Here is a 12,793-nt window from a genome sequence, read left to right on the forward strand (position 1 = left end):
TTCACCCTCAGGACCCACGTGAAATGGCTTCCTCTTTGGAAGCATTCCTCCCCAGAAGAACACTCTTCTTTACACTATAGCACTTAAGTCATCTCACAGGTACTGGCCCGAGCACGTAACATTCCATTTCGTTATACCTGAGCCCTGTTGCCCCCTTCTGGCGGGAAGCAGGACTGCATTTCAGCTCACCATGGCCCAGTTCACACTATGAACTCACTAATTCCAACAGACCCCTGGGGCCCTGCCATCTGACCGAATGCTGCTGTGTCTAACACCTCTGCTTCCCCCACACAGCTGTGAGGAGCGGTGCCCACCTGGGAGCCATGGGGCTCACTGTGAGCTGCGCTGCCCCTGCCAGAATGGGGGCACCTGCCATCACATCACGGGAGAGTGTGCCTGCCCCCCAGGCTGGACGGTAGGTGGGCCCACAGGACCTGGGTGGGACCCTGGAGGAGGGGTGAGCATCTCTCACTCACACACGTTGTGGGGCTAGATACCTCTCCCACCCCCAACAACCCACCCTCCTGTCTGTGGTCATGGGCATCACTGGACACTGCCAGTGGACACAACTTTGAATCACATCTGCATCAAAAGGGCTGTGTGAACTGCTGGCAAGTTACTTAACCTCTCTGAGCCTGTGGTCCCTCGTGCTTAGAGGACTTGAAATCTAGATTAGCTCTATCTTTGGGCATAGGTACTCACCCGAGCTGCCAGATGGGCTCTGGGCCAGGTGTGGCAGCAAGGTGTGGTGTAAAGGGCAGGGGAGCAGGTGGGAGGAGGAAGGAAGATGGCGAGTATGGCTCGATCCCCCGGGGTTCTAGAACTCCATATTTCCAGCCTCTACCCCCTGTTCTCTCTCATACACACACATCCTAGTTCTGTGGGCCCAGAATCCATATTTTAACATGCACTCCCGGTGCTTCTATGCAGCCTCTGCCAATCCAGGCCTCATGTCTGGGAGCCACTACAGTGGAAAAGGGGCATGGGAATTATAACCTCACAGGTCTAAATTCAGGGGCTACATCCAGTGTTGACCTGAAAAAAGTATTCAGTTACTCTGGTCTCTGCTTCCCCATCTGTAAGCAGAACTGATACAACAAGAGTCCAGCCCTCCCCTTCCTAGCTACCATGCTTGGCCAAAGGCCCACATGAGGCCATGCTTGTCCAAAGCACCTTGCAAACTCTGACATGCTTATAATTGCTGTGTTATGTCCCTGGATCCCACAGGCAATGCACAAGCCTCCTTTTTAGCCAGCACACTCCCATCCCTGACCAAAGACCCAAGCCTCTCAGGAGCAGCGAGTCACTAAGGCTGACTTTCCTGGGCTGTGTCCCTGCTTCCAACTCTCCAGTGATACCCCCTGTTTCACAGGAAGCTGGGTGCCCCAGCTGGCTGCTTCCCTTGGAACCCGAGACTTTGCAAAACTAGAGAGGACAGGGTTGCTGAGCAGGAACAGGACATTTTGGGGGGCTGTGAAGGCAGAGGTTACGAGGAGCAAGTAGGTGCCTGTGGGGCCTACTGAGGCACAGATTTGCCAGGATTTTCTAGAGCAGGAAAGGACTGGGGGGTGATTTAGTCTAGCAGTGTCCAAACCTGGCTGCGCACAGAGTTTCGGGGGCCGGAGGCCTTAAGAACAGATTCCCAGGCCCCACCAGGGACCTTCTGGGGCCTGGATCTCTATCTCTAATAAGCTCCCCAGATGATTCTGAGGCAGCCAACCCTGTCTGCTGATCTGTGTTCGGAAATAATTGATCGGGACTGTAGGATTTCCTTCTGCGTTTCACAGAACCTTGGGGTTTCTTGGGGGTGAGGATCCTGATAATTAGGTCTCTCGGTCCTACGTACCTTCTCTTCTCCATTTAAATCTACTTTCTATATTGAGGTGCTAGGTAAGATTTCACATAAAAATGGGGTCTCCCAGCTTTTAGAGTTTGAACGCCACTGGTCCATCAATAGATTCCTGTCTCAAATGAGGAAGCTAAGGCCCAGAGAGGCTGAGTAACCCGTCCAAGGCCACACTGTTGGTTAGGAGGAACTTAGGCTAGGATCTAGTGTCCCAGCTCCGGACTCCTGAACCTCAGCCCTTTGTGTCTGAGGATAAAAGGGTTCTGCTGCCTTTCCCACACCTGCCCATTTCTTCCACCCTGAACCACTCTCTGGAAAGACCCTCTCTTATCTCCAGCCAGCTTCCAGAATTCCATCACCCATGGCCTAGGTCCTTGGAGGCCTAGCAGCACCCATGGACTAGGTCCTTGGAGGCTCTGGGTGAGGTGGGGGGAGAATGGGAGAATGGGACACAGAGCCTGCCCAGACCTGCCTGTACCTGTACCTGTACCTGTACCTGTAAAGATCTCTCTGGAGAGACTGATGGAGGCCCGCAGTCAAAGAAGAGGAAGGGAGGAGGCCAACACATGGAGGAATTTTTTTTCTCCCCAACACAGTGAGAGGTTTGTTCTTCCCAATGACAAGAAGCTCTGTCAATAGAAGCCTTCAGATTTGGGGACTTTATGTTTTTAATTTTATTGTAGACAATTGCATTTCTATTTTTGACACACCATTTAACTTGCAGATTTGTATGAATTATTAATACCCCTCGAGCATGCGGAGTCATGGTGAAATGAAGCTGCGGCTCAGCCCTGAGGCCCCTCTAAGGGAGGGCAGGGACCCAGAAGAGGGTGCTGGGCCGAAGGCTCCTGCCTTGATTGTCCCCCAAGACCTTACTTTCTTTTTGGGCCCAGGTGGCTTCAGCCACACTCAGAGATCTAAAAAACACAATCGCTGACTCACACAGTGCAGCTCCCTAAAGGACTGAGGCCTGGTGCAGAGCTAGAGAAGAGGCTCCAGGATCTCTGGGCCTCTGGGCCCCTCCTCAGAGCTTCCTGGCCACCAGGCTCTACACGGGCCTGTAGGACACTCCACTTGCCTAGCTGTCATTAGCTTGTTCCAGCAGGGGCCTTGGCAAAGAGCCTGGGAAATTACTCTTCCTTTCAGCAGAGAAGAGAAAGCAGGTGTGAGTAGTTGGATGAGAGTGGGGACTGCAGACAGGAGGGAGGTAGAGGATGTGGTCAGCCTCCGTTAGGAGTCCCCAGTCTGATGGTGGAGGCTGGATATAGTGTGTGTCTGTGAGTGTGTACACACACACACACACACACACACACGCACGCACCGCTGACAGGCCTGAGGAGAGATGGGGCTGAGGTGCTGGGAACTAGGACCAGGTGTCCCAGAGGGCCAGAGATTGGCCTTTGGAGCTGCGGCTGCAAAATTAGATGGTCAGGTTTGGGAAGGATGATTCGTAGAGACCCACACCCTGGACCTCAGCACGCATACAGCCACTGATCACTGACCACTGAGAGCATCCATGCTCCCTGGGACGGTGGTCACAAGAAATACCTTCAGGTGGCTGGAGGGGCTGAGTGGTGCCTCCTCTGGGAGAATCAGAGTGACCTGCCTGAGTCCTTTTATATTTATACTCCATTTAGCCACAGTCCTCTGAAAGAGTGGTTGGTTTCCAGATTTTGACAAACCATTTGGTCTAACAAGTTCTGAGAGGAGCGGGACTGTTGCCTCCCCTCATCTCCAACCTTCTGGAAGCCATACCACCCAAGATCCGCTACAGTTGGAGATGTACACTCCAGTCGAGCACCGGGCCAGTGTGTTAGTATGCTGGGTGTATTGTAACAAAGTAGCAGAGACCGGGGGTGGTGTGAGGGGGGAGGGCTTCTAGTTCTTGAAGCTAGAGTTCTGAGATCAAGGGGTTAGCAGGGTTGGGTCCTTCTGAGGACCTTACTTAGCTTACAGCTGACCGCCTTTTCCCGGTGTCTTCGTTTGGTCTTCCCTCTGTGCATGTTTGTGTCCTAATCTCCTTTTCTTATTTTTTTTTTTAAAGATTTTATTTATGTATTTGACAGAGAGAAATCACAAGTAGGCAGAGAGGCAGGCGGGGGTGGGGGGAAACAGGCTCCCTGCTGGGCAGAGATCCCAGGACCCTGGGATCATGACCCAATCCGAAGGCAGAAGCTTTAACCCACTGAACCACCCAGATGCCCCCTAATCTCCTCTTCTTATAAGGATACCCACCAGATTAGATTAGGGCCCACCTTAATGGCCTCATTTTAACTTTCTTATCTCTATAAAGGCCCTATTTCCAAATACAGTCACATTCTGAGCTTCCAGGAATTAAGATGATATGAATTTGGGGAGACACAGTTCAGCTCAAAACAGCAGAAAAGAAGCCACAGCCTTCTCCTAAGCAGACACTTCGCTGCCTGCTCTCTCCCCCACCCATCCCCCAAAGCCTGTTCTTCCAGCCAGAAACATTACCAGTTAAGGTTCTCCCACTCTTCTAAGGCTCTGCTGGTCCTAGGCCCCTACTACGTGCAACCCCCGGTATCCACTTGGGTGGAATTAACATTAATTAAGGAGCTGCTCTTTAGGACACTATACTAGCTAGGTTCCTTCCCCTCTCCAACCTCACTTAACCTCCACAACCACCTTGGAGACTGGGAGTTATGACTCCCATTTTAGAGGTGAGGAAACTGAGGCTCAAGACAATCACTGGGCTCATCCTAGATCAGCCATCTGGAAGGAGACAGAGCTGGGACTTGCATCCAAGGACTGACTCTGAGTCCAGTGTTCGCTCAGCCACACCAGGCAGCGGGCCTTCCAAGGTATTGAAATCCTGCAGGCTCCAGGAGCTCCAGCCCGAGGAGGAGCCCAGGGATTCAGGCTTGGTTCAGAGAACCTGGCTGCCTGAAGTTGGAGAACAGGGAGCAGGGGCTTAAGGAGGTGCTTGCCCACCTGTCTGAAAAGTCCCCAGGATACTTGATTTCCTCAGGAAATCTTGGAAGGAAGTATTCTGTGCACCAAACTTCCCTGCTGGCCTCCTCAGATGGCCCTAGTCATGTCTCAGAAGCTTGTGGGGTATGCTGAGAAGGCAAGCCTCTGTGGGGAGCGCCTACCACCTCCAGGAGGAAGAGACCCCCTTCCTCTGTGACTTTTCCTTGTCCCTCTCCTCACATACACACTCATCTTGCTGCCCTTGGCTGCTGCCTCTGCCCCTTCAATCCCCCTTTCCCTGCCCCGCCTCTGCCCATCACCTTCTCACATGTGGGGAAGAGAAATCTGAGCTAAAAGGCCTCTCACTTAATTCATGACAGTAAACTGGATGATATTGAAAAATGACTCAGGTCTGGCAGCATTTTCCTAAGCAAACTAGCTTCCTCTGGGTTGGTAATTATTGGTGCTTAATAACTGTGTGTTGAACTAATTGATTAATGAATCGCGGGAGATGCCTTGGTCCTTGTAAGAGAAATGATTCTCTCTGGTGTGGAAGAGGCTGGAAGGGCAGCCAGTTCCAGTTTCTGTTTAATAAAGACCTAAGATTTGTGACATAATGTTTAAAGTTATCTAATCCTACAAGGCTACTACCGGAGGGAGGGGAAAATAGTCATCCGACTCTTTCACAAGTCCCACTCCAGAAAGGCAGGTGCATTCACATCTTGTAAATGTTTCTTCTGGCATTTCCATCCATGTTTGTGCATCACATACTTCCCTGCCATTTCCTGACTTTTTTTTTTAAAGATTTTATTTATTTATTTGACAGAGAGAGAGAGAATGAGATCACAAGTAGGCAGAGAGGCAGGCAGAGAGAGAGGAGGAAGCAGGCTCCCTGCCAGGCAGAGAGCCCAATGCGGGGCTCGATCCCAGGACCCTGGGATCATGACCTGAGCTGAAGGCAGAGGCTTTAACCCACTGAGCCACCCAGGCACCCCTGACTTTTCCATTGTAGACATTTGTTGACTCTGTTGACTTCCTACCATAGAATAAGATTCGGATCTGATATAGACAAGTGCAACCCTTCCCGCATCCTCTCAAGTGGGACTTTCTTACAATTTTTGGTTGAATCATTTTGATGACATTAATGACTTCATCATGTCATGACATAATGAATTCAAAGTCAGTATTTCTGTTGATGTGCCCACTTATGTATCATCACTAATATATCCCTGAAACTCTCTGGCAGAACTTGAAAAGACCTCTCAATAAGGTCAGACACATCAGATATCTCTCTATTTGGTTTTTGTTTCTGTTTTTTTACTTTGAGGCCACACTCCCACATGGAAGCTTCGTGTGTTTCAGTTCCTCCCTCCTGGTGTCATTTTGGACTTCCTTTTACTGCCACCCTGTAATTCCTTTTACCTCTCTCTCCTGTTGGTGTCCCCATTTTGTTCTTTTTCTTGGGTAATTCTTTTTGATGAAAAAAAAAATCCTCCAGTAGCTTCCTGAGAAAGTTCATGGAAAGTTAATTTTTTGAGGCTGTTCAAATCTGAAAATGCCCTTATTGAATCCCTACTTAAGTGTTAGTTTAGCTGGGTATGGAATTCTAGGTTGTAAACTGTTTTCCTCTGAAGTTCTAAGGCATTGCTCCATTATCTTCTAGCTTCTAGTTAAGAAGCCCAGTACCATTTGGTTCCTGTTCTTTTGTATGTGACTTTCTGAAAGATTTGAGGAGAATTTATCCATAGAAGTATAAAGATTTATAGTGATAAGCCTTAATATGGGTCTTTTTCACTTTTCATGCTAGATACACAATTGGCCTTTTCAATTCAGAGATCAGTGTTTTCCATCCTTTGATTCTGGGGAAAATTTTCTTGTATTTCCCATTTAATTTAGGCACCTCCATTTTCTCTGTTCTGCTGTTTAGAATCCCCTGTTAATCAGATATCAGACCTCCTGGATGGAGCCTCTAAGTGTATTTTGCATACAGTTTCCTTCCTTGATGCTTCACCCTTCCCCTTCTTTCTTGTTCTTCTTTGTGGGAGATTTCTTCATCTTCCAGCTCTTCTATTACAAATTTTAAAATTTCTTCCATCTTATTTTTAGATTTCAAAAACTCTTGATTTTATGGCATCCTACTCTTCCATAGATAAAATAATTTCATATAACTATGTACAGATACTCATTTTAATTATAACAGAAGTTCATAAGTCTCTTTTTAAAAGTTTTCTTTGCCCCCCACACAGTTCCCATTTCCTCTGTGTTCCAGTTGGGTACTGGTCTGCTTAGGTCTTCCTCTCATGTTAGAGCCTTATTTGAAATAGCTGGTGATCCTTCACCACCTGTTTCTGTGTTATAATGAGCCTCAGAAAAGCTGTTTGGAAGCCTGGGAGATAGAGGGAGTTGCCAGGCTTATTGACTGATGGAATCCTTAATTATCAGCATCTGTAGGTCTTTCCTTTTGAGTTTATTCATGTCCTCAGAAAAGAATCCTCCAGAACCCTGCTGGTGGGAAATAGTCTGGTAATGAGCAGTCTCATTGCTGAGCAATCAGAGATGCACAGGATCCCCATTTCTCCTGGTGCCCCTTCAAGCCATACTTGGCATCCCTATGTCCAAGCCTACATGGGTCAACCTCTTCAAAAGTCAACTGCCAGACTGGGCAAGTCACCTGGCTCTTTGAAGCAAGGGCAGAGATCTGGGATCTCCTCTCTTTTATACACTTAATTTTTTTTTTTTTTTAGATTTTATTTATTTATTTGACAGAGATCACAAGTAGGCAGAGAGGAAGGTGGGGTGGGTGGGGGAAAGCAGGCTCCCTGCTGAGCAGAGAGGCCGGTGTAGGGCTCTACCCCAGGACCCTGGGATCATGACCTGAGCCGAAGGCAGAGGCTTTAACCCACTGAGCCACCCAGGCGCCCCTCTTTTATATACTTTCAAACAGCCTTTGCATTTCAGCATACCTGCCCTCTGACCCTCCGAGGTTCCTGGTGTCTCTGATTCCTGAGCTTTTCTGAGGTTACCATCTTCCGGCATGTGATGTCTCGTGTCCTGCGTGGCCTCTGCTCCTGTTCCTTTTGTCCTTGTAGGCTCACACCTTTCCCCACTTTGCTCTTGTGGTAGCAACGTTTGGGAAAGGAGTGGAAATAAAGTGTGTGTTTCCAGACCACCGTGTTTAGTCAGAGTCTCTTTGTTTTTCCGTAGCACTTTGTGGTAGGCCAGTGTGAGAGCGCTTGCTGCGTTGGCTTTAGTTATCTGCTTTTCTTGCCCCTCTCCCCAGTACTGGGAGGTCACAAATCAAGTCTACCTCATATTTTTGTATCCCTAATGTCTACTAAAGTGCCAGGTATATAGGAGGCAGTTAATAAGTGTATGCTGCATAATTGGAGGATCTGATTGGCCTCAATCTCCATATCTCTCAAATGGGACTTTGGAGCCACAGTGTCCAGCTTCTTATGCTTCTTTGACTGGGGAGAAAGCCCCCCTGTGGAAATGGGGTGGTCCCTGGGGCTCTAACCACTGTGCAGCTTCTCAGAGAGAGCGGCATCACGTGTGTCTTCCCTCCTTTGTTTTAGGGAGCAGTGTGTGCCCAGCCCTGCCCACCGGGGACATTCGGCCAGAACTGCAGCCAGGACTGTCCTTGCCACCACGGAGGGCAGTGCGATCATGTGACTGGCCAGTGCCACTGCACAGCTGGCTACATGGGGGACAGGTAAGAGAACTGTCAGCTAGCATCCTTGCTGAGCATGTTGCTCACTTTCCCAGCGGCCTTGCAGAGGTGGACTGAGGTTTACCAGCCCGCAGCATGCCTCTGTGAGCTTTCCTGCTTTCTCAGAAAGCATTCCAAGTCCTTCTGCCGGTAAGATTCATCCCTCATCCTTCCTGGCTCTTGGTCTGCTACACCCCGACCCCTGTGCCCAGTGACCCAAGCACTACGCTTGTGCTGACTCACCAGGAGAGGGAGGTGAGCACCTATCACTCACTCTGCTTTCTGCCTACTGGAGGGAAGGCAACGGCACCAACAGTCCAAAGAAGCTGAGAATGCACACTAGTTCACACATTTTGCATAATTTCTTCTAGAACTAAATTTTGATTCCTAAGGTGGGTTGTACCAAAAGAATCCTGGTTTCAGTTTGTATCCTCTGAGGGCTAGTGGCCTGATAGCTGAACAGAGGCTCCAATGTTATGGGATCAAATCAGACATGCAGACTGGATAGCCCACAAAACACAGAACTATGGAATTCCTGCGCACGTTCGCCATGGCAGGGAGAGGGAAGCCATGATGGTGGTGGTGTGGGGGTGCTGTGGAAGACAGAGAAGCAACAGTGAGCGTGCTGGATGGTGAGTGAATTCAGAGCTGGAAGAGGGCATCTGCTTCAGACAGGACCGGGCCAAGCCTCAACTACATGCACCTTTTCTAGAAGAGCAAGGAGCAGTGGGGGCAAGGCTTTCACACCCACTTCTCTATTTCTGTGGGATCCATGTTGCATCTCTAGCCCTGGAGGTTTTTTTTTATTCTGCCCAAAGTGAGACAAGAGGAATATTTTTTTTTGCCATCCCCCTGCTTTCCCTGCCCAGATAACATCAGCAAGGTGGTATCGAGGCTGAGTCAACTTATTGATCCTTCTGGCTGTGACAATATAACCGTGCTCCTCCAACTGTCCCTGGAGTCAGCTCCAAATCCCCCCGTCATGTCCAGAAAAGCAGTTTTCCATTTTTTGCCTTAGGTCTGTTTACCTCCAGCCTGAAGTCTTTCGAGCCAGATCTGATCTCTCTGTGAGCTAATGTTCCTCTCCATGAGCTTCCCCGCTTTAGAACATGGGGCATGGCATCTGGAGATCCTCTCTGACTTCTGTTAGAGAGGGTTCTCTGGGGGAAGTCTGTGGGAGAGGAGACTGAAGCACTGAGCTCACCTTCTCATCCTCACTTGCTCCCCCAGTAAGGAAGTGCACCGGTAGGGTCAGGAGCCAGAAGACCCCAGAACCAGAACAGGACCATTTGTTTCTCTTTTGTACCTCTTCTCACGAGAGGTAATCCAGCCCACCTGTTGCTAGAGACAAGCGGGTCTGGACATCCGGCTGGTTGAACCCATAGACCCTATATCATTGGCTGTCTCAGTGTTCACTGCTAAGAGGTACCCAACAGAAGAGTAATCCGAATCCCTCTTCTTGTTGGGGCTGGCCCATGATCCTGGGGCAGAGAGAAATCCCAAATGCTTGGGGCCCTCCAAGCAAACTTCACCCATCAGCTGTAGAGTTCAGGGGGAGAGCCAGGTAGCATGTGGGTTTCCCACCTCAATAGGCCGCCTAGTGTTAATATTTTATAAAATTGCCTCCATTAATTTTGTAGGTGACAGCTGCATTAACCCTCCCCAAATCATTGAAAGCATATTAAAGTTGAGTGGGTATAATAATGCAGGCCTCCCCGGATAGGCAGAATCCAGTGCAAATTAAACATGAAACGTAACGAGGGCTTTGCAGCTCATTTTGTAATTTAATTGAGCAATGGATCTGGTTGTTAATGGCACTATCAGACACGTTAGATTGATACGTTGCAAAGGAAGGATGTTTAAGTAGAAAACTAATTCCTGCTGTGATTACCCTTCTGTTCCACGGGCCCCGTTATTAGCGTGCTTTGTGGAAAATTCATTAGCAGTCATTGCTTGATCTCTAAATAAATAAGTTGTTTAAATTGTGAGTAGAAAAAAAAGGGGGACTGATTATGTAAATGGATTAGGTTGTCAATATTTCATTTCCAGATTCTTTTTTTGCAGCTATGCAGTCAGTCACTTCCTAAATATGGCAGGTGGGGGAGTGCCCTTCAAGGGGAGTTTGCTGGCCAGGCCTCTGCACGGTCCTGCTGGGTGGCAGGGAGCAGGAATGTTCCAGCGAAAGCAGGGAGTTGTCAGGAGAGTCTCCTGGCTTAGGTTTCTTGCCCTGGTGTCTGAGATATCTGAGGAGAACCAAACTGAGGAACTTCTGGGAAAATCCATTCTGAGGCTGAAGAGGAGCTGGCAATTCAGATAGTGATTTTCTAGCCTTTCAATTGCTTTGTGCCCTGCCCTTCTGCCTCAGTGTCCTTCTTTCCCTCCCCCATCCTCCTTCTCCTCCTCCTCCTCCTCTTTCTTCCTATCTTCTACCTTCTCTCTCTTCTACGGACAACCTCCTCCTTCTTCTCCCTTCCTCCCTCTGTTTTCTGTTCTCCTTCCCAAATGGAACCTTGGACTGGCTAAAATGTTGCAAGGTCTGCTGGGCAACAACCTCGGGTCATGTCAGCCATTTGAGCTTGGGATGCGCCTCAGCTCTCTGAATCCCCGCCCCCTCAACTCCAGAGTGAGGGTGATGGGTATACCCCCTACTTCAGGGGCCCAGGGCCGGGGCCTCAGGGCCTGCTGAGCTGGGAGCCCCTCTCTGGCCGCTGCCCCCGTCTGTGGCCATCCTCATCCCTCATCTGCTGCCCCTCCATTCTGCCACATCCCTCCTTTTGCCACAGTGACTCTGTGAGGGGACAATGGGTGGCATCTTCTTTGGGAAAGCCTTCAAGTTTAGATCCCAGTCACTTTCCTCCTCTCCTTGTCATCGTGGGCACAAGGTGACAAAGAGAAGACAGATAGGCACCCAGTGCAGAGTTGCCAAGACTCGGGCCTGACACCCCAGCCCCCCTGGGCCTCAGACATTCGCCACCCAGCTCTACAGCATTGCTGGGGCCTGGCCACACCATCACCCTCATGAGCAGCGCCGGAGGGTTCCCAGACACAGCTCCCAGCCCCGCTGGGGAGAACAGCCCTGGCTCCAAGTTGTGACTTTCCAAGATTTAATAAAGAAGTTAGGGCTATGTTCTAGTTTTTTGTTTTGTTTTGTTTTGTTTTAAGCATCTTTTATAGCTCCCCTCCTCACCGTCATTGTGGAAGGTACGGCAAACTGGAAAATGGTTGTCTAGATGACAGAACACTAACAAATTCCTCAAGTCTGCTCAGGGGTTAACATTTGGAATTCTTCCCTGCGAGCCTTTTCATGCCAGCACCTGAGGCAGAAGGTCGGATGGGCTCTGTTCTGGGAACTTCAGAAAACAGAATTAATAAGAGCATTCATCATAACCAACATTTCTTCCTGAGCCCCTACCACGCGTGGGACACCTCTCCAAACGTTTACACACCTTATCGTTTCATCCTCAAACAACCTGATGGGATTTAGTCATCATCGTCCCATTTTATGATGAGAAAGCAAATGTCAGGACTGACCTGCCAGCCCCACAGGAGCTGGGCCAGGATGTGGGTCATGCAAATCCCCAAGGCCATTTCCCAAGTCTCTGGGTTGCAGGAGCCACCCACTTCTTTTACTCTGGATGCCTCCAGGTGTCCCCTGACCTTGTCAGGATCCAGCCATGGGGCAGTGACTCTGCACCCCTGGGGAATATCTCCAGTCTGGAGTGAGGGCTGTCAGGCAGTCAGCAGTGGGGGTCGTGCTCCTCCACAGAGGACCCACAACCAGGGGCTATGGGGCAGTGAGTGGAACGACTGTGGGTACGCTGGGAGCTCGGAGGAGCAGGCAAACTACTTGACACAAAAGGGGCTCCGTCCTCCTCCTTCAGGGTGGGGGCGTGCTCACCGGCTGAAGGGCGAGGCTCAGCCTCTGCTTTGGACACCCCTCTCCTGGCCCCGTGTTGGAGGAAAAGGAAATCGTTGCTGCTGTTGTGGGGGATTCTCCCATCCAGTGAAGGAGGGTGCCTCTTGTATTCAGGAAGGTTCCGCACTGTGGAGGAGACACGTGTCCAGTCTGACCAAGGAAGACTGGACATCCACCCAAAAGAGTAGGAAAAAAAGCCCAGAAACAGTAGAAATGAAAGGACCATGTTTCAGGAACCAAGATGCCACCGATGGGAAGATGAGCTGTCCTACCTACTGCTAAGAATGAAAACATTGATAATTAAACGATGACGTACTGTCAGCTGTCAGAGGAATCCATGGCAGAGATGCCCAAATGTAGTTGGCAAACATAAGGTTTATTGTTTAAT

The 12,793-nt window shown here is 49.7% G+C and overlaps 2 protein-coding genes across 23 annotated transcripts in view; one reads left to right on the forward strand and one right to left on the reverse strand.

Annotated features, from left to right (window-relative positions):
* Positions 1 to 12,793, reverse strand: part of DIS3L (DIS3 like exosome 3'-5' exoribonuclease) — a 434,009-nt gene that overhangs the window by 345,352 nt on the left and 75,864 nt on the right. The gene's annotated exons all lie outside the window — the stretch shown is intronic.
* The window catches only part of MEGF11 (multiple EGF like domains 11), a 346,208-nt gene that overhangs the window by 266,609 nt on the left and 66,806 nt on the right, over positions 1 to 12,793 (forward strand). For all 22 annotated transcript variants that reach the window (XR_014313379.1, XR_014313380.1, XM_082737052.1 and 19 more), the window contains exons 7-8: positions 295 to 415; positions 8,356 to 8,492. Coding sequence is in view for 20 of the 22 variants with exons in the window: in XM_082737052.1 (XP_082593178.1) it covers positions 295 to 415; positions 8,356 to 8,492 (258 nt within the window). In the remaining 2 variants the exon portion in view is untranslated. The remainder of the gene's footprint in view (positions 1 to 294; positions 416 to 8,355; positions 8,493 to 12,793) is intronic.

Source organism: Mustela nivalis (genome assembly GCF_964662115.1).
Source record: "Mustela nivalis genome assembly, chromosome: 6".
In the NCBI taxonomy this organism is placed as follows: Eukaryota; Metazoa; Chordata; class Mammalia; order Carnivora; family Mustelidae; genus Mustela; species Mustela nivalis.